The 25188-nt window shown below is 38.0% G+C and overlaps 1 protein-coding gene across 1 annotated transcript in view; it reads right to left on the reverse strand.

The window, feature by feature from the left end:
* Positions 1-25188, reverse strand: part of SPMIP4 (sperm microtubule inner protein 4) — a gene marked incomplete at both ends in the record, with an annotated part of 30866 nt that continues 5678 nt past the window's right edge. The window contains 7 exon segments of the mRNA XM_082846831.1: positions 1-371; positions 6913-6970; positions 6974-7094; positions 13185-13214; positions 15218-15289; positions 22974-22992; positions 22995-23148. Coding sequence (XP_082702957.1) covers positions 1-371; positions 6913-6970; positions 6974-7094; positions 13185-13214; positions 15218-15289; positions 22974-22992; positions 22995-23148 — 825 coding nt within the window.

The raw sequence follows: 25188 nt of genomic DNA on the forward strand, positions 1-25188 counted from the left end.
TTATTTACATTCAATAGTTACACCTGCCACACCTGTAAAGTCTTCTAATTTTCGTGAGATGTCTTCAGTCCACTCTTCTATAGAAGCAAAGGAGCATTCTCTAGCACCGTGAGTTTCATTTTTACTTTCCACATCAGAACCAATCACTAAGGCTTTTTGTCTTTTTCTTGGCCTAATATTCACATCGTCGGAATCCGAACTATATTCTGAAGAACTATCATCTTCTGAGACATTATTATATATGTTGCTGAGACAATCAGAGAAAGTATCTGCATAAAATTCACTGAAAAATTCTTCTTCACTCAAAATTTTGTGATGCGTCATTTTTGAAAAATTTACTTTTATAATATACACAAGGTTGGAACAAAAACCTAATGGAGCAAAATGTGAATGATAACAACAATCACAAGTTGTATAATGAACCCTTGATAAATGTTAAGCTCTAACAACTTCGCATGGTGATGTTAATTGTATCACTCTCTAAAAATGTATTAACATGTCTCCAGTCAATAATGTGTTTAAGAGCAATAAAATAGGTAAATATGTGGTTGAATCCAAATGAACACTGGTCAAAGAGTAATGTCCTTTGTAGTTGAAATATATACATGACAGCAATAGTATATAAGTCAATAGAAAAATAAATAAAATTGAAATATTCTAAGATCCTTGCATTTCCAGGAAGAGGGTATATTTTCTTTCTTTCTTTCTTTCTTTTTTGGCCATGCAGCTTGTGGGATCTCAGTTCCCAGACCAGGGATCAAACCCAGGCCCCTGGCAGTGAGAGTGATGAGTCCTAACCACTGGACTGCCAGGGAATTCCCTGTTTTCTAGGGAAACTAATAAGGTAATATATCATATTAAAATAGTATATTTTCAAAGTAATGGGAAAAATAAAGTGGTATTTAATTTTTTTAAAAAAGACAAGAAAAAAGAGAAAAATAACTTAAACAGGCAGGAAAAAAACCCACCACATTGTAAGATGGTAGAGTAAAACCCAATTAGATCAGTTGTTATATTAAATGAACTTAATTCTGTAGTCTTTTGTTGTTGTTTTGTTTTGTTTTGTTTTTTTAAATCTTGGTCAGGCCACGTGGCTTGCAGGATCTCAGTTCCCTGACCAGGGATTGAACCCGGGCCACGGCAGTGAAAGTACCAAATCCTAACCACTAGACCACCAGGGAACTCCCTAAATTCTGTAGTTTTTTTTTTAAAGCATTTATTTATTTATTTATGGCTGCATTGGGTCTTTGTTGATGCTCATGGGCTTTCTCTAGTTGTGTCGAGTGGGGGCTGCTCTTTGTTGCGGTGCACGGGCTTCTCATTGTGGTGGCTTCTCTTGTTGTGGAGCATGGGCTCTAGGCGTGCTGGCTTCAGTAGTTGTGGCATGTGGGCTCAGTAGTTGTGGCTCACGGGCTCCAGAGCGCAGGCCTGGTAGTTGTGGCGCACAGGTTTAGTTGCTCCGCAGCATATGGGATCTTACCAGACCAGGGATCGAACTCGTGTCCCCTGCATTGGCAGGTGGATTCTTAACCACTGTGCCACCAGGGAAGTCTAATTCTATAGTTTTAAGACAAACAATTTCAAAAAAATTTTTTTTCTAAAAACAAATATTTGCTCTTTACAAAAGTGTATCTAAAGCATAAGAATGTTTGAAAGTAAAAGAATGGAGTAATATAACAGATAAATGTCTGATAAGAAAGATGAAGAAAAAAGGCACTAAAAATTCATGTGAAAAATGACAAATCATGTAGACACTGAAAAAAAGAGCATTATTTTATTGAAGATTTAGATCAAATGAAAATTCCTTGAAAAGTGAACTTATCAAAACTGACATAGGAATAAAGAGCAAACAAATAATACTATTTAAAAAAATAAAAGAGGGGACTTCGCTGGTGGTGCAGTGGATAAGACTCCGTGCTCCCAATGCAGGGGGCCTGGGTTTGATCCCTGGTCGGAGAACTAGATCCCACATGCATGCCGCAACTAAGAGTTCTCATACCACAACTAAGGAGCCCACATGCTACAACTGAGGAGCCAGCGAGCCACAGCTAAGGAGCCTGCCTGCTGCAACTAAGACCTGGTGCAACCAAATAAATAAATATTTTTAAAAAAGAATAGAAAAGAAAAAATTCTTTAAAATTAAAGAAATTGAATCCATAATTTAAAGTCTTCCCACAAGGAAAACTCTAGTCCCAGATGGCCCCAGTGGTAAATTGTACCACACATTTAAGGAAGAAATAATCCCAGTAACTAATAAATTCTTTTGGAGGACAGAAAAAGAGTATACTTATGTATATATATGGAACTGCAGCTTCAATTAGCATTATAGCCTTATTAAATTTAAAATAATATATTCTTATTCTCCTAAATCCATCTGTCTTGTGAATATGCCACATGGGTGATCTAAATGGGATGTGACAGGAATAATTACCCCTGCATTTTTCAAGTCTTGGATGGTGGCCCTGATACTAGTGTGCCTTCCTCACCCCCTTCTGCAAGATTTGACATTAACTTTATTTTGGGGAGAGAGGGTGCTCAATATGTTACTGAGTCCAAGTTCATACTGCTCACTGCATGATAGGCCAATAAATCATGAGACGAGTCGCTGGGGCAAGAAATAGCGACTTTATTCGGAAAGCCAGCAGACAGAGAAAATGGTGGACTAGTATCCCAAAGAACCATCTTCCCTGAGTTAGAATTCAGGCTTCTTTTATACTAAAAGGGGAGGGGGTAAAGTCCTGGTTCTGGTCAGACTCTGGAGGGGATGTGTTAATTTCTTCCTGCCTGCAGCCATTCACAGATAGGCCTGGTCAGGATGTTTCCTGTGAGCAAAACAATTTGTTGTTAAATTAACAAATTTTAGCTTAACGCTCATTACATGGAAGGCAGGATTCTCAGATGTATGCCATCATGTATAATTTAAGCTTATAGGCAACATCCCTTTTGTGATTAACTTGTAGCAATGGCAATAGAATTCAAAGCTTAAAGTAAAAGAAACAGATCCAATATGGAGTCAGATTTGTTCTTCCTTATTACAGTGATACTTCCACTGACCTCTTCTTTCTTTATGGGTTAGGGAGCCAAAGAAGGGATTCTGCCAGTTGCTGAGTTTATCTGTTCCAAAGACACACTCAAGAACTGGGGAAATAACTACAATTTGGTTCTTATCAGCTCCATCAAGAAGTAAACTTGGCCTCCCTCCTCTGACTGGTGGCTCACAATGGTCTTCTGGGTCTAAAGGGATTAGTAAGAACCATTGCTTAATAATCTTGAGATGAATAGGTATTTCCTTTTTTTGCAGTGCACAGTTATCCCTTGGATCTCTTTGTGAAAGTTTAGGTAGAAGGTTTAGAATAGATACTTGTTATTTGCTGGGTCTTTCCTCACCTCATTAATCAGTTTCACCCTCATTAATCATGCTCAGGAATTGTGAACTAATTCTGACCTGAGTTTTGGCAAGGGATTATGACTTTGTTTTGGTGACTCAAGTTGGATCCTTTTTAGTTTTAATGTTTTTTTGTTATACACAACACATAGACCTTAGTGTGCTGCTTGTCTGTTTCAATCCTGAGTAACCCAAGAGCAACTGAGCAGTGCCCAACATCCTTCTGTATCAAACTCCTCTGATTACCCTCCCATCCTACTGCCTATTACAGTAGCCTTCCCATTTTGCCTCTGAAAGTGAGTGGTAAGCTTGGCTTTTGCTAACCAGGGATTCTATTATCCCCTTTAAAATCAGGGAACCCATTTCAATTCAGTATTCTCCCTTCAGTTAACAGATACTTCATTGTGTTTCAAAGAAGTTTGTAATCCCTTCACAAATTTATTTTTTAACCTTATAATTTATTGAGCTGTAATTCACATTCCATACAATTTAAATTATATAATTCAGTGATTTTTAATATAGTCAGAGATATGAGTAATCACCACAACAGTCAATTTCAGAACATTTTTATCACATCGAGAAAAACCCATATATTTAATTATTACTCCTCTGCCCCTCTATCCCCCCATGCATATCACCCCAATCCCCCAGCCCTAAGCAACCATTAATCTATTTTATGTCTCTATAGCTTACTAAATCCTGGATTTTTATATCAATGGAATCACGTAGTATGTGGTCTTTTGTGGCTTCTTTCACTTAGTATAATGTTTTCAAGGTTCCTTCATGTGGTAGCATGTATTAGAACTTCATTCCTTTTTATGGCCAAATAATATTCCATTATATTGATATACCACAATTCGTTTATCCATTCATCCATTAAATAATATCTGGGTTGTTTCCAATTGGGACTATTACAAACAAAGCTACTATGAATATTCATGTACAGGTTTTGGTGTGAACATAGTCTTCATTTCTTTGGGATAAATGTCCATCAGTACAATTTATGGATCATATGGAAGTTGCATGTTTAGTTTTTAGGAAATTGGCAAACTATTTTCCAGCACTTGCTAGCAACGTTTGAATGATTCAGTTTCTCCATATCCTCACCAGCCCTTGGTGTTTTCACTATTTATTTTAGCCATTCTTTTTTTTTTTTTTTTTTTGCGGTATGCGGGCCTCTCACTGTTGTGGCCTCTCTCGTTGCGGAGCACAGGCTCCGGACGCGCAGGCTCAGCGGCCATGGCTCACGGGCCCAGCCGCTTCACGGCATGCGGAATCCTCCCGGACCGGGGCACGAACCCGTGTCCCCTGCATCGGCAGGCGGACTCTCAACCACTGCGCCACCAGGGAAGCCCCTATTTTAGCCATTCTGATAGATGTGTCATGATATTTCATTGTGGTTTAATTTGCATTTCTCTAATGGTTAATGAATGATGTTGAATCTCTTCTCAAATGATTATTTGCCATTTGTATCCTCTTTGGTGAAATGTTTCTTTATGTCTTTTGCCCATTTTCTAACGGGATTGTTTGTTATTTTACTGTTGAATGTTTAGAGTTCTTTATAAATTGCAGATATTAGTCCTTTGTTATATATATGGCTTGCAAAATATTTTCTCCCAGTCTATAGCATATCTTTTCATCCTTTCACCAGCCAAAGTTTTAAATTTTGATGAAGTTCAATTTGTCAGTTTTTTCTTTTATGAATCATGTTTTTTGTGTCAAGTCTAAGAACTCAAGCCTGAATGAAGCACAGACATGTTTTCTCAGTAAGGTACATCACAGACTTCCTGCACTTAGGAACAGTGCACATGCACTATCTTGGGCCATTTTACACAGCAAAATCACCAACAAAGGGCACAAAATGTGAAAAACGTGGCATGAAGTAGACTGCAAAAAGGACGCATGTTTACAATATGAGAGCTGAGACAAGAAGGGAGAGCATTGCCTTGTTCAACCTTAGCTGGGAACTCTCTCCTGGAGAGTTGATGTCTGTCAGTTTTCTGGTAGCCTAGCGGGGAAGGGAGCTGCACCTCTCAGCCCTCAGGAGTCACTGTGCTGGCTGTCCTCTTTTTGCCTATATAGATCCATTTCCTCCTTCTTTGCCTTAGGACATTGTTATCTAAGAACTGCATCACCTGGGTCCCCTTGCTCTCTGACTTCTGGTTGGATTTGGCTACTTCTTCAGTCCCTGGTCTACAACTGCACTGAAAAGTGTTTTTATAAACTCAACACACATTTCTGTGATTTCTTCCTAACTGTATGCATTTCATGTAATTTCAGAAATTATCTAATTTAGGGATTGAAAAATATTAGTTTACTTTGATGATTTACCTAATAAGATCATAAAAATTTCAACTGCTTAGATATCCTATCTTGTATACATCCTATACATACATGTATATGTATGTATGTATCATTTAGTGTCATACCTATATATGTATGTATCTATATATACATATATTTGATACAGCTTTCACTACCTTTTATCAATGGAAAGGTTCAGCATGCTGTACACATACAGAATCATTATATGGTAGCAGAGTATATAATAAAAATAGTAGCTGCTAACACTTAATCTCTGTTATCTGTGAAGTAGGTACAAATATTCCCATTTTACAGATTGGGAAGTAGAGGCAGAGAAGTTCAGGAACTTTCCCATGGTCCATGGTGGGTAAGTGGCAGAGCCAGAATGCTACCCATGCAGTTGGACTCTCTAGTCCATGCTCTTAAACACTCCACCATAATATCTCTCAAAAGTTATTGCCTCCTAATAGGATGCTGATGCTGATATTGATGATGGCAGTATTGTGTTCCTATATTTGGGTCCAAATATTCATGTACAGAGGAGCTGCATTATATAGCACAGTTCTTGTGTCTTACCTACCTCACAGCCTAAATTCATTCAACAAATATTTATCTCTGTCTACCATGTACCTCTTCTGTCACCTTCAGTTATCTTCCCTCTAGTATCTTGTCTTTCTCCATAGGTTTCTTCTCTGTTTTGAGGTGTCTAGTGTGGGATGGAATTGATGGCTAGTGTATGAGCTTACCATCCTTTCTAATGAAACATATCTGGGAAGACCCCAAGGTTTGCATCCACGAAAAGACACTCCAAGGTGTTAAGAGGAATTGATCAAATTGTTCTCATTACTTCCTGAGTCTTATTTCAATGATGATCTTTTCAGTTTTATCGCAACAGCTACACCCATGTCTAGACTCTGATGCTCTGAACCAAACATTGACCTTTGTGCTGATCACTTGAGCTAGGATGGAATTTTTAAAAGTTAAACCATAGAGAGAATGGTAAGGAAATAAAAATTGAAAATACAAGTAGAATAAAAACAACTAATTCTACAACGTTTAGTTTCTGGTTCTATCATGGGAAGCTCTGTCTAAAGAAGAAAAGGGCATCTTCAGAGAATCTGATTTCATTGGTCTGTGATGGGGTCCTTTCTTTAATTTTATTATTGAATAAACTCCAAATATAAAAAGAATTAATGCTGTTCTGATTTCAAATCACATTTTACCTCTTGTCTTCAAAACTGCTGCATCGTAAGGCCTTGCTGGCACAGTGGGAGGAAGTGGCTATTGGCTTTGGGCTTTAACGCCAGTGTAGAGACCCTCAGGTGATGGAGACATCAGGAACGTGGCTCTGCTAGAGCGGTGTGTGTGGTAGAGGTGTTCAGGCAGGTACGGGCAGCAGATTTCTCTGAGATTTAGTTGAGCCAACAAAACAAAACAGAATACAAAGAAGTACAATTGAAACAACTTAATCATCAAATATTTATTGGGACCCTTTCTTTGTGGCAGGTACTGTTCTAATCCCTGGGATATGACAGTGAGTCAAAGTGCCTATACTCATGGAATTAGCATTCTGGTGGAATATATACCATAAAACATACGAAATTTTCTTAATTTTTCTAGATAAATAAAAAATAAGTTTTGTTTTTAAAATAAATCATACTGAATTCTTTATCAGTGCATAACTTTTGCAACTGATATAAAAATATGAAGTGGAAGATATATGAATTTTGTAGTTTTTGGAACATTACAGGAAGAATTTCTCTTTGCTTTCCATTCCTGCCCCTTGTTTTTAGAGGATCCCAGTACTTTATTTTATAGAATCCTTTTAGGCATTCAGTTTCAATGTGCAAAATGATCCTTTACCATCTTGGACTGACCTTTCAACCAGGTCATCTGTTTCTTTAAGCACTCAATCAACAAAATATGCCACCTGTTTATATGCACAGTGTACACAGTAAGTACTGTTTAGAAATCAAAAAGCCAAAAATAGCTCATATACTGAAAGGAAAAGATCCCCAACAATTTAAAAAGGCCATGGGGATACAATTTTCCTATCATTTGAAGAACTAGCAGAGTTCTTAAAAAGAACTAGGAGAGGTTTAAAAAAAAAAAAACTGTGTGAGAGCTGTCTAAATTAGAAGAGAATCAAGATTAGGAAGTCCATGGAATAGAGAAATGTTACATATAATTAGAAAATAAAGTAAAAAATCCAAGACCAGTGTTAGTGGGTGAATTTTGTCCCTCCACCAAAAAAATGTGTATGTTGAAGTTGTAACATACAGTACCTCAAAATGTGACCTTATGTGGAAAGAGGGTGATTGCAGACGTAATTAGTTAGGATGAGGTCATACTGGAATAAGGTGAACCCCTAATCCAGTATGACTGGTATCCTTATAAGAAAGAGAAATTTGGACACAGACATGCGCACAGGGAGGATGCCATGTGAAGATGAAGGTAGATCAGGGTGATGCATCTGTGAGCCAAGGAACACCCATGATTACCAGCAACCTGCTAGAAGTCAGGGGAGAGGCGTGAAACAGGGTGTCTCACAGCTCTCAGAACGAACCAACTTGGCTGAAACCTTCATCTTGAATTTCTAGTCTCCAGAACTGTAAGACAGTAAATTTCCGTTGTTTTTTTTTTTTTCCCCCAGCAAACACAACCAGAGAGAATTCAGGCTTCCAACAGAGCACATGCAAGCAGTGAACAGGAAACACACACCAGGAGTACAGGTGCTCTGGGCTCTTAAAGGAGAAGAGCTAGAGAAAGGCTTTCAAAGATGAACTGCATTCCTAGTGCTCATAGTGAGAACCCGCAGAAGCTATGGGAAAGCTGTGTAATGTCTGTATTTACCAGGCCAAAATAAATGTACAGGTTATGCCGTAAATGTTCATGTTAGTGTCTTGTTACAGAAATTTTTCTTTCACTATTACCCATCTAAGTATTGGCAGAGTTTATATAATAGCTTCTGCAAGTCACTATGGATGGTGTGACTATGAAATAATGAGAATAATTTCTATAAGAAACATATTTTTAAATGTCTCATTGCTTTTCCATCATATGATATTTTTCAATCCCAGTCATTTTTGGTTGGTTTGGCCATGTGTTCTCATGACGCTGATGCAAATCTGTACTGAATTTAGCAGCCTTGGCATCTTGGTGGGCTCTCTGAAATACCTCGCAGTTCACGATTCTTAGCAAGTTCCTGGTCTCTTACAGACGCCACAAGAAGTTAAGATTGATTTGTAAGAGAAAAAGCCTGGACTCTAGGCAAAAGTCATTTCTGAGGCCAGTCAGCTCTTTTTTGTTTTTGTGTAAAGTGATTCGGTTTTCTTGCTCTTGTCACTTGAACACATTTTTGAATTGGGTATAGCATTATTTTACGGCTAGTCACTAAACACTTTTCCAGTTTATTTACTTTGCTTAAAAAGTGCCACATCAACTACTAGACAGCTTGGTACAAGGTATTGAATATAAGGTTGTCAACTCTGTGATGACAGGAGAACACAGAATCAGGGCATTCCTGAATTCCAACTGACTGATGTCCCTGGGAGTCATGAAAACACTGGTGTAGTGACTGCTCTTTCACTGAAGCAATACTGGCTGTACTTCATTTTATTTGCTACACAATGATTTTCATTTGTTCTAAATAAATATTTCCAGTGTCCCATTCAATGGCTTCTGTGGTGAACTGAGAGGAAATTATTTCCTCTTAACAATCTGTTTGAAAATAAGTGAGCATTTTTATAGTTTGAGCAAACTGTTTGTGTGAATAAAGCAGGAACGAACATGTTTGTGCTCATGGCGAGTGTCCAGTCTACTTGAGTCAGGAAAGGATGGAGTTTCCTGTGGTGTAGTAAAACCCATGTTCTAAGGGAGGTCTTGCACATGCAAAGCCTTGGAGGCTTGCCTCATTCACCTTCAGGTAGAGCACTCAGGAAGCAGGGAAGAAAGAAACCCTAGGGACAGTGAGGAATGAATGAGAAAGGCTGGGCTTCCAATATTGTCCAGTAGCCAGGAGACACTGAGTCATAAAACACACTAGAAAGAACGGCTAATGGAGTAAATCAGAATGCGAAGATTGTCTTAGTGCTAATTAACTTCTTCTGGGCAGAAAATTCATTTTGATTCTCTTGGGTTCTTCCCAGTATGTGCCAGGTTGAGCTAAGGTGTAAGAATCAGTAGTTATGTGGAATCAGTGGGATTAAATTTTGAACTTCTGATACCTTTTCCCATGGACTTGATGCGGTTTAAGGAAATGTGGTATGAGTACTTCACAAAACGGTCATGTCTGTCCACTGTCCCTAGAAAATATCTCAGTAGGTAATCTGGGAAGGTCCTCAGACATTGTAACTGCTGCATGGGCAGGTATTATACTCAGAGGACATTGCCTTTAAATGTTGTTAACTACAACAGTAACTATGATGCTAATAAAGCACTTATGTGCCAGGCCCTGTGCTAACTGCTTTATCCACAGAGAATAACCTGCTGATATGCATTTAGCCCCAGGCCAGAGTCCAGGGCAAGGTGACCCCATGTTTTACTAATTTGATGTTGGTAAGAACTTCCTGAACAAAAGCCATTACATTTGTTTTCATTATATCTTGTTTTTGTTACAGAGACACCAAAAAGTAGAGATTAACTTGTTAATTTAGAAAATAAGTTCTAAAGGCCAAAAGCATGTTAAATCACAAAAAAAAGAACAATGAGGATTCGATAAGCTATTTCTTTCTGGGGATTGGTCCCCTTGATAGGAAGTAAATCTGCAAAATGTATATTGGTAGTTCTTGGGATCTTCTGGTTTTGTCTGTGTCCTGGATTTTCGCTTTGTGTAGAAGAGGTGAAGGTGGGAGTTAGGAAGGTAGGGAGAGGCCCCAATTAATTCTTATCACTTGGGATTGAGGCCAAAATTTTCTTCCCCTCAGATTCTAGAGATGTATATTTCCTAGCAAATAGCATTAAGTTATAGCTGGTAATGATTTAGGAAAATGTTTTTTACTTTTAAGACCTGAAAGCTATGGACTCCGCATGTCTTGTGTCTATTAAATTATGAAATTTAATTTAATATCCTGTATATATTGCAAAGGTTATTTTTGTTTGTTAAAAAAATTGCAAATTATACCTGCAACTAAATTTTCAAGTTGTAACCCATTCAAGTTTTGAGTACAATGACCAGAATGTATATTTACTCCTTTAAATTAAGACTGTGTAGAATATAATTATAGTATATTCCTGTTATATTAAATGATTTATAAATATTACTTTTCATTTAGAGTCCCTAAATAGAGAAGAAATATTAAGGAAAAGGCAGAATATCAAACACTCACTTAACTACATACACATTTAAAAGGAATTCAGTTTCTCTTTGAATCATTCAGTTAGAGGCATGGGCTGTCTCTGAACTCAATCTTCCCTGTTGAGCAGGTCTACCAAGATTTTTATCAAAATCTTACACAGCTCTTCCAAGGGGATGTTTGAGGAGTTGAGGTCAAAGGAAGAGACTTTGGAACTTATCAGGCTACAAGCAGAAAGGTGATCCGAGAAAAACAACAACAACAAAAAGGGCTTTACTTTTCATGTCGCTACAAAGAGAATTTGAAAAGTCCAAAACAAAGGTCTTCACGTAGTTGCTTTTTAAAAAAGAAAACCCCAAACAACCTAGACTGTAATTTTAATACCCTTTTGAGCAGATCTTTGCTTTAACTGAAACACAGTTTTTAAATGCCAGCTTAGTATTTCTGGTTAAGATTGACAGGGACTCCAGTAGTATCAGGCACACCTAGTACTCAGATCGTGGATTCTCATACCATTCTCCAGTGGAAGAAGCTGCGCTCCTTGGAGAAATGGCTGCTTGTAGGGCTGGGGCAGGACATTAATAAGGTGAGCCTGGAGTATCTTGTAGTGCCAGAAAGTAAGGAAGTGCTAAAAGGAAGGAAGGAAGGAAGGAAGGAAGGAAGGAAGGAAGGAAGGAAGGAAGGAAGGAGGGAAGGAGGGAGGGAGGGAGGGAGGGAGGGAGGGAGGGAAGGAGGGAGGGAAGGAAGGAAGGAAGGAAGGAGAAGAGAAAGAAAGAAAGAAAGAAAGAAAAAACCCCCACAGTGACAAGTGATGAAGTACTCAAAAACAAAGAAAAAACCCAAAAAAATCCCTTATACGCAAAACCCCACAATGATAGCGGTGTGGATATAGGAGCCAACTGAAAGAGCTCTCAATGGTCAATTTGAGTGACAAAATTAACAAAGTAGTACAGGACTACTACTAAAGTATCAAAGTATGAAATAAAATCCATGAGTCCATACTGATATAAATAAGTGATTAAATAAATAAATGAGGGAGAACACACATATTTCCCTTACAAAAGAATACCAAATAATTTATGTTGGTACTCTGCCCTCAAGAAGGTGGAGTATAATTCCAAACTTTTAAGTGTGGGCTGCACACAGTGACTTTCTTCTAAAAAGTACAGGATGGAAAAAGGAGAAAAAAAGGTTAACTGCACACTGGGGGAAACTGGTAAACACTACCTCAGCTAGGTAATCAAGGTTAGTGTCAACAGTGATGTTATGTTGATAGCATGTATACTTTTTTTTTTTTTTTTTTTGCGGTACGCGGGCCTCTCACTGTTGTGGCCTCTCCCTTGCGGAGCACAGGCTCCGGACGTGCAGGCTTAGCGGCCATGGCTCACGGGCCCAGCCGCTCTGCGGCATGTGGGATCTTCCCAGACCGGGGCACGAACCTGCGTCCCCTGCATTGGCAGGCGGACTCTCAGCCACTGTGCCACCAGGGAAGCCCGCATGTATACTTTTGATAGGTTGTGATGAAAATGGTAGTTGACCTCTGTGGTCTTCATCTCCAAAACACACTACTCCAGTCTAATCATGAGAAAAACACCAGACAAATCCTAATTGGGGGACATTCTACAAAATATCTGACAGATAATCCTCAGACTATAGAGGACATTAAAAAAATAAAAAAATAAAAAAAGGAAAGGAAAGTCTGATAAACTGTCACAGCCAAAAGGAGCCTAAGGACACATGACTACTAAATGTAATGTGGTGTCCTGGATGGGATCCCAGAACAGAAAAAGGATATTAGGGAAAACCTGAGGAAATCTGAATAATACTAATGCATGAGTATTGGCTCATTAATGTGACAAAGGTACCATACTAATGAAAGATGTTAATAATAGGTGAAACTGGATATGAGGTAAATAGGAACTCTGTACTATTTTCCCAGTAATTTTGTAAATCGAAAATAGTACTAAATTTAAAAGTTTATTAAAAAAAAGATTAGCAGGGAATATAATTGGGGGAAATCAGTAATACTGTTACTTTGGACTTGTACCAGCCTCTTCTCCTGCTTGTTTAAAAAAAAAAAAAAACAAAAAAAAAAACTTCTGTGAAAAGTCTCACTTGTCCTCACACTGTCTGAGATATACAGATGGCCAATATTTTTTTCTTGATTATAACAGGGAAGGAAAATATAGTTGTCTACTTACCCTACTGTTGAATTAGATGGTGTGGGCATCCTAGAATAAAAACAGGAAACAAACCCTAATTTATATTAAGGACTTTTTAAAGCTTACATTCCTGTTAGAAACTTGCTTAAGAATAAAGCTGTATCCCATTTGCGAACTACAGTGTCTTTAAGGTAATGATTTTGATTTCTAACTTCTTCTAATGATAATAGAGCTCTGGTTCTTACTGATGTTCACTCTCATAGGCAGAGCACCAAAGTGTTCTGAGGTAGCCTGACACCATGCATGGGGTACAATTACATGACCTAAAGTGATCAGAGTGTGGCCTGGTTGGAGAAAATATATAAGTACGGTGTGTGCTTTGTCCCTTTGCCCAGGATTGCTCATCTCTCATGATAGTCAATGTTGCCCAGTTGCAGAGAGGCTAGAACAAAACTGAACAAGTTCCCAGAGGCATGCCTTTTCTGAATCACTTCATTTGAAGGTTGGGTACTTACTAATTACTCTGAACCCTACATGCCAAGAAATAACAATGCAGCCCAGGGACAAACTCCACACTAGAGAAGGATTGTCATCTGCTTTCATTGCATTTCAGCAATTAGTTTCAGCCTATGCAAATATTTCTGAAATATTTCAGTTATGAAAAATGAACTGACTTATCAGTTGTAGTAAAGGCAGTAAAATTGAATATACTGTTTGCTTTTTTATATGTTCCTCTATTTAGTAAGTGGTACATAAGCCATGTAATTTTATTAGTCCATAATGTATTATAAACAGACAATTCACGTGAACCTTAAAAGGTTTATATCTTTCTTTATTTGGACTCTAAGTTTGTTGGAACTAAAAAAAAAAAAAAAGCATGTTTTCCAGTTATATTTCTGGTTGAGTAGGGGAATGGGAAGCAATGACTATAGGAATCTATGAGATCTAGAGTTACCAGATTGGCTATTATATATGGAACATTAAATCAGCATCTAAATTTTTTCTCATGTGACAAATTTAGCTGATATTGACAAGTACATGCCTAAAATTGATTTGATTCAACATGGATAAAATTATACATATATACACATATATATATGTATAACTGAATCACTTTGCTGTACACTTCAAACGACTACAACATTGTAAATGAGCTATAATTTAAAAAAATGGAAAAATAAGAATAAAAATTTAAAAAGAAAAGCTTTCTTAAAAATTCAAAGTTTGAAAGGATAAAATGAAAATAAAAAATGCTCAGAGACAGCAATTCCTTGAACCTATCCATGATTTTACTGCCACTCTAATACTTTTCAGTTTACTAATCCCAAAGGGATATACAAGGCCCAGCAACCACAAATTTCATTTCTTTTTGGCTCCCTCTTGTGGCTGAACTCTATATTAACTTCTTACCTATAAACAGATTCCTAACAATTCTAACAAAGGTAAAAACTAATGTTTTCATTTTTACTTCAGTGCTGTTGGTGTTTTATTTTTATCTGAAAATTTAAAAGCATGCCTTTGTAATATATACAACAAACTATTTCAAAGAGCAAAAACAATATAGTAGAAAATAATTCCTCTAAGCAAAGGGTAAATTAAGTATTCCTTATCCAAAAAAGAGACTTAGGGAGTAATTTTATTAAGAGTTATTTGTAGATTGTCATAACAAACCTCTCTCATAAAATTCTGATTAAAAATTTTGTTGAGGGCACTGGGGCTTTTTCTATGAACCTTTTAAGAAACGTTAACAGATTCTTATTAGATTGAATAACTAGGTCAAAGGCAGGGAAATGGGCCAAGACGATCTGTATGAATCTTTTCAAACATTACTATTCCTTATTTCCTATTTTTTCTTTGTTTAAGTGCAACAGACTGTTAGTGGATTTTAGTTTATTTGTTTTATTTTTGTTGTTTTGGTCTTGGTTTCTATAATCAATAATCTCTATTGAAAAAAAAGGAACACTTGTTTTTCTATAAGTTCCCACTTTGGAGCTTTTTTATTTTGCATATAACTCATTTCCACTTGAAAATGTTATTTGATCTCATATAAGGAAAAGAAACCTCAAACTTACAAAGAATCATTTCCATAGACGTCACTTTTTTTGTTCTGTGACAAATAATAAAATTGTTCAAGAGGAAGCTTTCTGAAAGGAAAGAAAAGATTAAATTGAACATCTTTTTAATAACACAGTGTAATGGTGAGATAGTAAAAGATAAAAATAGACTAATACAATGATGTATATATGGTAATTCAGTATATGAAAAGATGGCATTTCAAATCAGTGGAAAGAGTTTACTTTTCAATAAACAATGCAGGAGAAATTCACTAGCCGTTTGGAAAAAAAGATTTTTATTTCATATTACAGAGATAATTTCAGATGAATTAAAAATCTAAAGAATTAGGGAAAAGCATGCAAATATTAAAAGAAAATATACAAGAATATGTTTTTCTCTTAGTGGTAGGGAAAACATTTTAAATAAGATTTTAAAAAAGTCAAAAATCAAAAGGAAGTTTGATAACATCAAGTGAAAAACTTCTGAAGACAAGACAGCATAAAAAAGCTCAAATAAAACAAAGATTGGAAGAAATGTTTACAATAAAGATACATAAGGGATTAATATCCAGAACATAAAGAACCAATAAGAATCTATAACTAAAAGACAAGCAATAAAAATGGGCAAAGAATAAGAACAGAAAAGGAAATATAAACGGTCATACATAAGAAAACATAAACGTAAGAAAAAAAGTACTTAACCTAATCAGAGAAATGCATTCTGATAACCATGATAACATTTTTATTCATTAGATAGGCAAAAATTATACAGTTTGATAATATAATACAATTGGCCAATAGTATGGTGAAATGGATACTTTTAGACAATACCATGAGAATATAAAGTATTTGGGCTATATCTACTAAAATTAAAAATATTCATATATTGTGACCCATAACTTCGACTTAGGATTTTCCCTAGAGAAACATTCATTTGTGTATTGAGCTCAAGGAGGCCTGTACAAAGATATTTATTACATTCAATTAATACAAAAGAAAAAAAATACAAGAATGGCTAAATAATCTGATGTATCCATATTGTGGAACACTGTGAGAAATTAAAAAGAATGAGATAGATTGTATTTACAATCTTTAGATTGCAGTTTTAGGTTCACAACAAAGTTGAGGAAGGTAGAGAGATTCCCAAACACCCTTTACCCTGCACATGCTTATCCTCCCCCATTATCAACACCTCCCACCAGAGTGGTACCTTTGCTAGGACTGATGAACCTCCACTGACACATCATTATCACCTGAAGTCCATAGTTTACATTAGCCTTCACTCTTGGAGCTTGTGATGTTTTGTTGTTGTTGTTGTTTTTTGCGGTACGTGGGCCTCTCACTGTTGTGGCCTCTCCCGTTGCGGAGCACAGGCTCCAGACGCGCAGGCTCAGCGGCCATGGCTCACAGGCCCAGCTGCTCCGCGGCATGTGGGATCTTCCCGGACCGGGGCACGAACCCATGTCCCCTGCATCAGCAGGCGTACTCTCAACCACTGCGCCACCAGGGAAGCCCGTAATGTTTTAGTATATATTGTAGTGCTGAACTGTTCCTCGCTGCTCAATATCTTTTGAACACCCACACTGTATCTCATCTACCCAATGTAGATTCCAAAAAACTTGCTTTCTCAGCCTTTGAGATTGGCCCTAAAGTATGAGAGTTACTCATACCCCACAAGAACGCTCACCAACAGAACCCCACACTGAGGATGTTTGTAATTAGATAGATAATACGATCAAGTCTGTGGGCATCAGCCAGGTTTTCTCCAGTCACCCTGGTGCTTGCTCAGTGGCTTCATAAACTAAATTATCATGGGGGCAGGGGCAGAAGTTCTTATTTATGGACTCAGCAACATGACCTCATCAAAACTGACCTGGCCACATGTGAGTTTACCAGCAGAAGTTGCCAACCCTAGGTAATTCATAGAGAAAAATCTCTCTGGGTGTACTGGTCAGCCACCTGGTGGGAGGCTGATTACATTTAACCCCTTCCATCTTGAAAGATGATTTATCCTCACAGGACACTTCTAATTATGGATTTTCCTTTCCTCCTCACCTCACTTCTGCCAGTTACATCATCAGTGGAATGTAACAGAATGCCTTATTCACTGCATGCCATCTTAAACAATATTACTCTTGACTAAGGAACTCAATTTATCACACAAAAAATAAGGCAGTGGTTGAATTTAAGGGTTCACTGGCCTTGTCATATTTACAGAATGGTAGCATAGCCTATTGACAATTCAGCTATGACTGAATGTTATCCTGAAGTGTGGCACATGCTGTGAAGCGGTGACTATTAAATAGTTTCCCCCATAGCCAGAATGCATGGTCTAAAAAGCCATGGGGGGAAGTGGGAGTGACGCCCTTCACTCTTATTATTACACTCGAGGAAATCTTTACTTCCTCCCCAGCCACCTTGGGCTTTGCTGGTTTAGAGGTTAAGGGAGAAATGCTTCCATCAGACGACACAACAATGGTCCCGTTGAACTGGAAGCTGAACTGATGAGGTCGTAATCTGGGGCTCCTTATGATTCTGGAGAAAACAGCCAAGAAAGAATTATTCCAAGTAGGCTGGGATGATTGATCCTAAATATCAAGGGTAAGAGGATTGCTGCTATACCATGCTGGGGGAAAGGAGTATTTCTAGAACCTAAAGCATCTTTTGGACACCTCCTAGCATAGCTTCCAGTGGCATAAAATTAATAGAATACTGTAGTATTCTATTACTGCACACAGGCAGAACCACTAAGAGCTTAGATCTCTCAGGAACAAATTTGGGGCTGCCCCACAAGGTAATGAATTCCTACTAGCTAAGGGCAAGGGAACTTGAAATGGGTAGTGGAGGAAGGAAATTATAACACCAATAATAGCCTCAGGACCAGCTGTAGACTGCAGTCACTTCCCATATTTCCTTCCTTGCTATGTCCTGTATACATACATATATATATATATATATATATATATATAACTTTTCTTTATTTCCTCTCCCTTTTCCTTATTATTTCATATAGGGTGTGTTGGCGATGGTTTACTTTATTTAATGCCTAAATGTGGACTATCAGGACAATATTATGACTGAAATAGAGAGGAGTGGCCATCACCAAGTGATCCTGGACTTGGAGCTGGATGCAGGAACTGATGAGACTTTGGATCTCCCCTTTTGGGGAGGTGAGTGCATTTTCATTTGTATGAAAAATGTTGCCTTTTCTTACACTGGAGCAGCAATTCTCAAACTTTGCTGCACGTTATAATTACCTGAGGGATTTTATTAAAATGCATATTCTGTTTCAGTAAATCTGGGGTGGGGTCCCAGATTTTGCATTCACCATTTCCTAGGTGATGCTCATGCTGCTGGTCCATGGACCACTTGTTCAATAGAAAAGCACGTTACTGTTGTTGCTGCTATTGTTTAAAGTGACAGTCAGCTGGCACTGATGGCTATCTAACATCTTTACCGTATCCTCTGTATATTTTGCTAGCTTTCCACATTTTGAACACCCCACTTCCCTAGGTAGCATCCAGAAAATCCACTTCCCAGCCTCCCTAGCAACCAGGGTGCAAATGTGTACCCTAAGTTCTGCTGTCATCCGAATCTGCACTAGACTTTGATTTGAGTGTGAGTAGCCTCAGAACACGGGCTTCAAGTGGGGCATCCATATTGCTCATAAGGTAGAATCAGAGGTGTCCACTTTTAGCAGAGGCACTTCCCTGGATGAGGCCAGTCCTGGGAATGAGTCTGGCTATTATTTCTGGAAGCTTAGCAGTTAGCCTATTTCTCTAGCCCTCCTACAGTTTTGTGAGTTAACCTATTATCCTCTAATAACCTCTTCTTAAATGAGCCAGAATGGATTCTGTTATTTGCAACTAAAAATCCTAATGCATACAAATGAATAAGTTGTACAATTAAAATTTAATTAAAAAAAGGGACTTCCCTGGTGGTGCAGTGGTTAAGAATCTGCCTGCCAATGCAGGGGACACAGGTTCGAGCCCTGGTCTGGGAAGATCCCACATGCCGCCGAGCAACTAAGCCTGTGCGCCACAACTACTGAGCCTGTGCTCTACAGCTCACGAGCCACAACTACTGAGCCCGCTTGCCACAACTACTGAAGCCTGCACGCCTAGAGCTTGTGCTCTGCAACAAGAGAAGTCACCAAAATGAGAAGCCTGCGCACTGCAACAAGGAGTAGCCCCTGCTCGCCGCTAGAGAAAGCCCGCGAGCAGCAACGAACACCCAACGCAGCCAAAAATAAATAAATAGATTTAAAAAATTCATTTAAAAAAAAGAGAGGAGTGAGAGAAAGGGGCAGAAAAAATATTTTAAAAAAAGAACAAAAATAGTTTTATTAGAAACATGAACTTTAAAAAAATCAAATGTAATTTGGTCTAAATGAGATAATGTCTATAAAACACTTAGCACAATATGTGGTATATAAAAGTTCTTGATTAATGCTGCTGTTTAAAAAAGATATTTTCTTGTTTTTATGGAAATGGCACATGCTTATTATAAACATTTCAGTAAGTACAAAAAAAGCACAAGTAACCTCATGTAGAACATGATTCTAGATATCTCTCTAAAAAATAGATGTAAAGAAGTAAGGAACGGAGAGATGGACAGCTCTAGTCAGAGCGAAAGTTTCAAGAACTGGATCAAAGTTCATGAAATTTCTAAAAGAAAATTAAATTTTTTTTCTTTGTTTTCTGGCCATGCCATGTGGATTACGAGGTATTAGTTCCTCAACAGGGATTGAACCTGGGCCCTCAGCAGTGACAGCATGGAGTCCTAACCACTGGACCACCAGGGAAGTCCCTAAATATTTTTAATTTTATTAGCATCTAACAGATGAAAAGGTAAACCTGAAGGAATTCCTGAACTATAGATAAATATCTCTTTATTACATAGATATAATTTTATACAGATATTTTAGAAATTTAGGAAAAAGTTTTTGAAACATTTAGGATTTTGGAATCATTATCATTTTTTAGATAATATTGACTCTCAGGCATGAAAGATAAGATGATAAACCCAGTTTCACTCACTTCTGTTTCCTTTCCCTGATCTCCCCATTTTGGTTGTTTATATAATCTGTACTTTGCCAGGGCTTATAACATTATTGTAGAACACTGGTTCTACAATAATAATTTTCCCTCTACAGGGGAAAATTCCCACTCCTTCCAGTCAGGGAAGTGCCCATACCCAGGGGCTTCTGCTCATTCCCTGAAGTCATCATTGCATTCCAGAAGAGCACACGTTCTGCAGAGCTTCATCTCTCTTGAAATCTTGCTGTTTTTAAATAGGGGCTTTTTGAGTCTTTTTGTCTACTCTTGAGGCTTTTTGTCTTTTCTGATAGGATTATCTACTCAATCTTTTAATCTCTTCAAACTGGAGAATTAGCAGATTTTGTAGACTCACCTTGCCTCAACATGCATTTGGAATGTAGGGGTGAGGGTAGGTATAATGCCTCTCAACCAATAGTGTGGCTTCCCCCTGTACTCCCAACACTTACAGGGAGAGTTTGAAAACACGTGTGGGTGGTTTCATTTTGGTTGTCACAATGAATGCAAGATGCGACCGGTATTTATAGGTAAAGGGCCAAAGATGCTAAATATCTTGCAATGTGCGCGACAAAGAACTGCCCTGTCCAAAATGCTGTCTTGAGAAACACTTAGGAACTGGAATAAACTACACAGAATTATCTTTCCTTGGCACATTAAAATTAATGGCATAATTTTATGGCATCCTTTTATTGTTTGGGGGCTGCTGGTAAATTTTGTATTTGTTTTATTTTTTAGGCGATAGGAGTGGGATATTCTGTGATCCTATTCCCCACGGGGAGTGGGGTGAGTTGTATCACAACACCCACCAAAAATCTCCTCCGGGGAAGGTGACAGGGTGTGGTTATGAGAACAAGCTTTTACATGGGCCAGAGGAGGCTTGACCCGTCAGAGAACTGAAAAATACTCTGTTAGTTTGTTTAAAAGGCTCTTCTTGGGGAAAAAGAAAAATATTGTGATAGAAGTTATTCCCTGTTAGGAAATAAGATAAAACCTATTCTGTAGTTGTTTGCCAAGTGATTTACATTGTATCAGAAGATATTTATACTTTGTCTTAAATATATTTTTAAGAGATAAATATGCCAAACTGATAACATTTAACATAAAAGGGTGTGAAGAGAATCTGAATACATTAGCCTGCATTTCTGAATCAGGGATGGCTGACATTTTAATTGGAACAAATATTTTCTCTCCCAGTATCCTAGGGCTGCATTCAATAAGATACTAAACACAAACCTCTCATTTCAAGCTGGGTTTCCCTTAAGAAGCTAGTCTTTTGCTTTCTTTTTACACACTGGAATTCTGTGAGTATACTTGTAATTCTTTTAGAATATTGTGCATTTTTTTAATATACAGATTTTGGGGACCAGGGCTGTAAACTCCCTAAGGAGCTATACCCCTAATCTCTAGACCAATGCTTGCTATACTCAAATTACTGAATAAATGAATAGCTGGAATAAGCGAATGAATGAATAGGTGAAAAGAATGTGGGATTTGGAGTTAAATAAAACTGGACTCAAATCCCTGTTCTGAAACTTCATAGTTGTCTGACCCAAGGAGAGGTAATGAATCTCTTGGGTCTCTATTTATTGTAAAACCAGGATAACAATATCTACTTTACAAAGATACCATAAATCTATATTATATTAGAAAGTAAGTTCCATGAGAGTGGGGGCTTAAACAAATCTGTTGGATGAATTAATGAACTTGAAGTCCTACCTATAATGTGTCAATATTTGCATCTTTCCAATTGGACTTTTCATTTGTCTGCTTTTTATTGCTTTATTGAGGCTTTCCATAAGGCTGCCACATGTCCCTATTGTTACTGTTTTTCTCTCTAGCTGTGGCTTGTCTTTCCTGATTTATTTCTTTTAATCTAGTTAGCTAGATTGTTAGTACACTGGGTAACCAGGATTGGATAAAGCAGGAATAACCAGGCTGTGTGTGGAGAAGGTGTGATGGATTTTGCTTTGAGTAAATTTCATACTTCTTAATGTGACATCTAATTTACTGCTCAGATTTTTTTTGTGCTTTCCCTTCAGTTTTAACCTGTACTTTGAATAAAGTTGCTGAAAGGGTAACTTTAAGATTTATAAATGATGACTGAAATATTTTAATACTTGAAAACAATGCCCAGTAGATTCTAATTGATAAACAAATTAGAAATCAAAAGTTAAGAACATCTGGGTGACTTCCCTGGTGGTCCAGTGGTTAAGAATCTGCCTTCCAATGCAGGGAACGTGGGTTCCATCCCTGGTCAGGGAACTAAGATCCTACATGCTGCGGGGCAACTACTGAGCCCGCGAACCACAACTAAGACCCAATGCAGCCAAATACATAAATTAATTAATAAAAAATATTAAAAAAAAGTCAAGAACATCTGTAAAATTAGGCCAGCTATTTGCTCAAGCCAAAAAAAAAATAATAATTTAATCTTTCTCAGGAGCCTTCCTATTTAGTTTTAGATAAAATGTGATTAGCAAGGGAATTAAATTCATCAAAATTTCTGATCACATACTTAAACATCTCTAAGGAAAACAAAGTCATTTATAACATATTTTTTACTGAAATTAGAAATTTTATAATTAGTGTTCCCATCTGTGTCTTTTCATAAATAGTAAAAGTTTGGAAGTAGATTTAAGTTAACAAAGGACTCACAATAGAAATATAGATAATCGAATAATAATGACCTCTGTGTCAGGGACTGGAAGTTTATTTACCTTGGCCAGGTTTCTCCCCAAATCCATAATGCTGGTGTCCTTTGCCCATGACACGAGGAGGTTCACATTTTGGCCTGTGTTCCTCAGGGAGTGAAATGGGTATTATGCCACCATATTCCCTTTCAGCGCCCCACGGAAGCCTACATCGTTGGAGTGACTCCCTTAATTCCTGATACTGGGAAAAAAGAGAGACTTTTGAAATAGCTTCAGCATGGAATGCTATGGTCTGAATGTTTGTGTCCCCCCAAATTTATATGTTTAAATCCTAATGCCCAGTGTGATGGTATAAGAAGGTGGGACCTTCAGGAAGTGCCTAGGTCATGAGGAGCCCTCATGAATGGGACTAGCGCTCTTGTAAGAGAGACTCCCGAGGGCTTGCTAGGCCCTTCTACCATGTGAGGATACAGCAAGAAGGAGCTGGTCAGAAATACATATTCTCAGGCTCCATCCCAGACCTAGGAATCAGAATTTGGGGGCGGGTAGAGCCCTGTAATCTGTTTTAAACAAGCCCTCCAGATGCTTCTTTTGCATGCTTAAGTTTTAGATGCACTGCTCTGTTCAACAGTTACCTTCCATAGGGAACAGGTCTCCAATAGTCCCACCCTTTACAGCTGTACCATTCAGTAGGTTGGAGACATGGAAGTTTCCTAAATTTGGCGGGTAGGACTAGTGTGATGTTGAAAACTGGTAGTTCAGATGACTTTCTCTCTTCTTTCTAAACAAGGGAATAAAGGGCAAGGATGCTTACTCACTGTTGTAACCATGTTTTACAGGAAGTACTCAGTGGATGTCTGTTAAATGAATGCATGCCTGAGTGAATGAGCAAGGCCTAAGAGACTAATTTGTTTCCTGGACTGCAACTTATGACACAGAATGAAAGCTTCAGGCTAGGGAGAAGGCCTCACAAAACTCTTAAGAATATCTGGCTAAAGATCTGCAGCCTAATTAGGAAGGATTTAATGTCTTCCAGTTTCCACTAATGGCAGTCTGAAATATTTGGACTAATCTTCCCACTGAAAATAACTAAAAATGCTGAAAAAGCAGCTTTGGGGTTGGTGAACATGTGGAGATGGGGGGTCAGTGGCACCCTCAGACCTCATGTAAGTTCTGCACCCCTTCCCACATACCTTGCCCTATGCATCTCTTCCATCTGGCTGTTCTTAAATTATATCTTTTTATAATAAACCTGTAATCTATCACCAAAAGATGAACAGTACAGGGTTCTAGAGAATAAAGAACATTGATTCATCACAGTTTCCACAGCACAGCTGTGGAAAAAAGAGGACAGGTCATTGTAGACAAGGACTCTGGCACACTCACCACGGAATCCCCAGGATATAGTATAGTTCCTTGCAAATATATGGCGCTCAACAAATATTCATTGACTAGGTGGTTTTCCTTGAGAGCAGACAATGACATGATAATCTTAGAAAGGGAACCAATTGTACTTTGGGTTAAATTTTCTTGGAGAAGTTGAATTCTCTTTTTATTTGACTGTTTTGATTTGCTGGGAGAAGACAAAATGAAACAAAATGCTGAAAAGAAAAAAAAAGAAAAGCATCTTCTTAAAAACAGCTCATTGTTAATAAGACAGAAAGGGATACCAGGGCTCCATAAGAGGAAAGACAGGAATCCAGAGAGGTAAACAAGCACAGAAGCCACTTTTGCCCTTAGGGCAGTGCTGATTCTGGCGAATTTTTGTTTTAAGGGTTTTGCAGGGTGAGGAGCACAGAAATCAGCCAGGTGAGGAATTGAAAGGACACCATCTCCGCAATAAGCTGGGACCTTAAAAGGCTTCCCACTCATGTTAAAAGTGAGTCAGGAATAAACCAGCTCTCTCATCTTCTGCCCAAGTTTGCACCTGTCCATGACTTGAACTTAGATTTAAGTGGTCTGGGATACCTCCTGTACATATATATGCAAGACCAACAGGATTCCCTTCTGGAGGGAGGATTCTTGTGGGAATCATTGTCTAGGATGAGTTCTAAAGGATGAGTAGGACTTATCTAGGTGCAAGAGAGGGAATACCCTAGGCAGGGGGGAATAACATGTAAAAAGGCCTAGAGGTTAGAAAGGTTATGGGATTGAAAATTCCTGACAGTGCTGGCTCCAGAATCCTTCTTGGGGAAGGACTTGCTTGTTTTATAAAATATTTTGTTAGGTCGCTTGGTAAAGAGACAAAGACTGCAAGTACAGGTGCTGCTAAGGACTCAAG

Source organism: Leucopleurus acutus (genome assembly GCF_964270905.1).
Source record: "Leucopleurus acutus genome assembly, chromosome: 9".
Taxonomy (NCBI): Eukaryota; Metazoa; Chordata; class Mammalia; order Artiodactyla; family Delphinidae; genus Leucopleurus; species Leucopleurus acutus.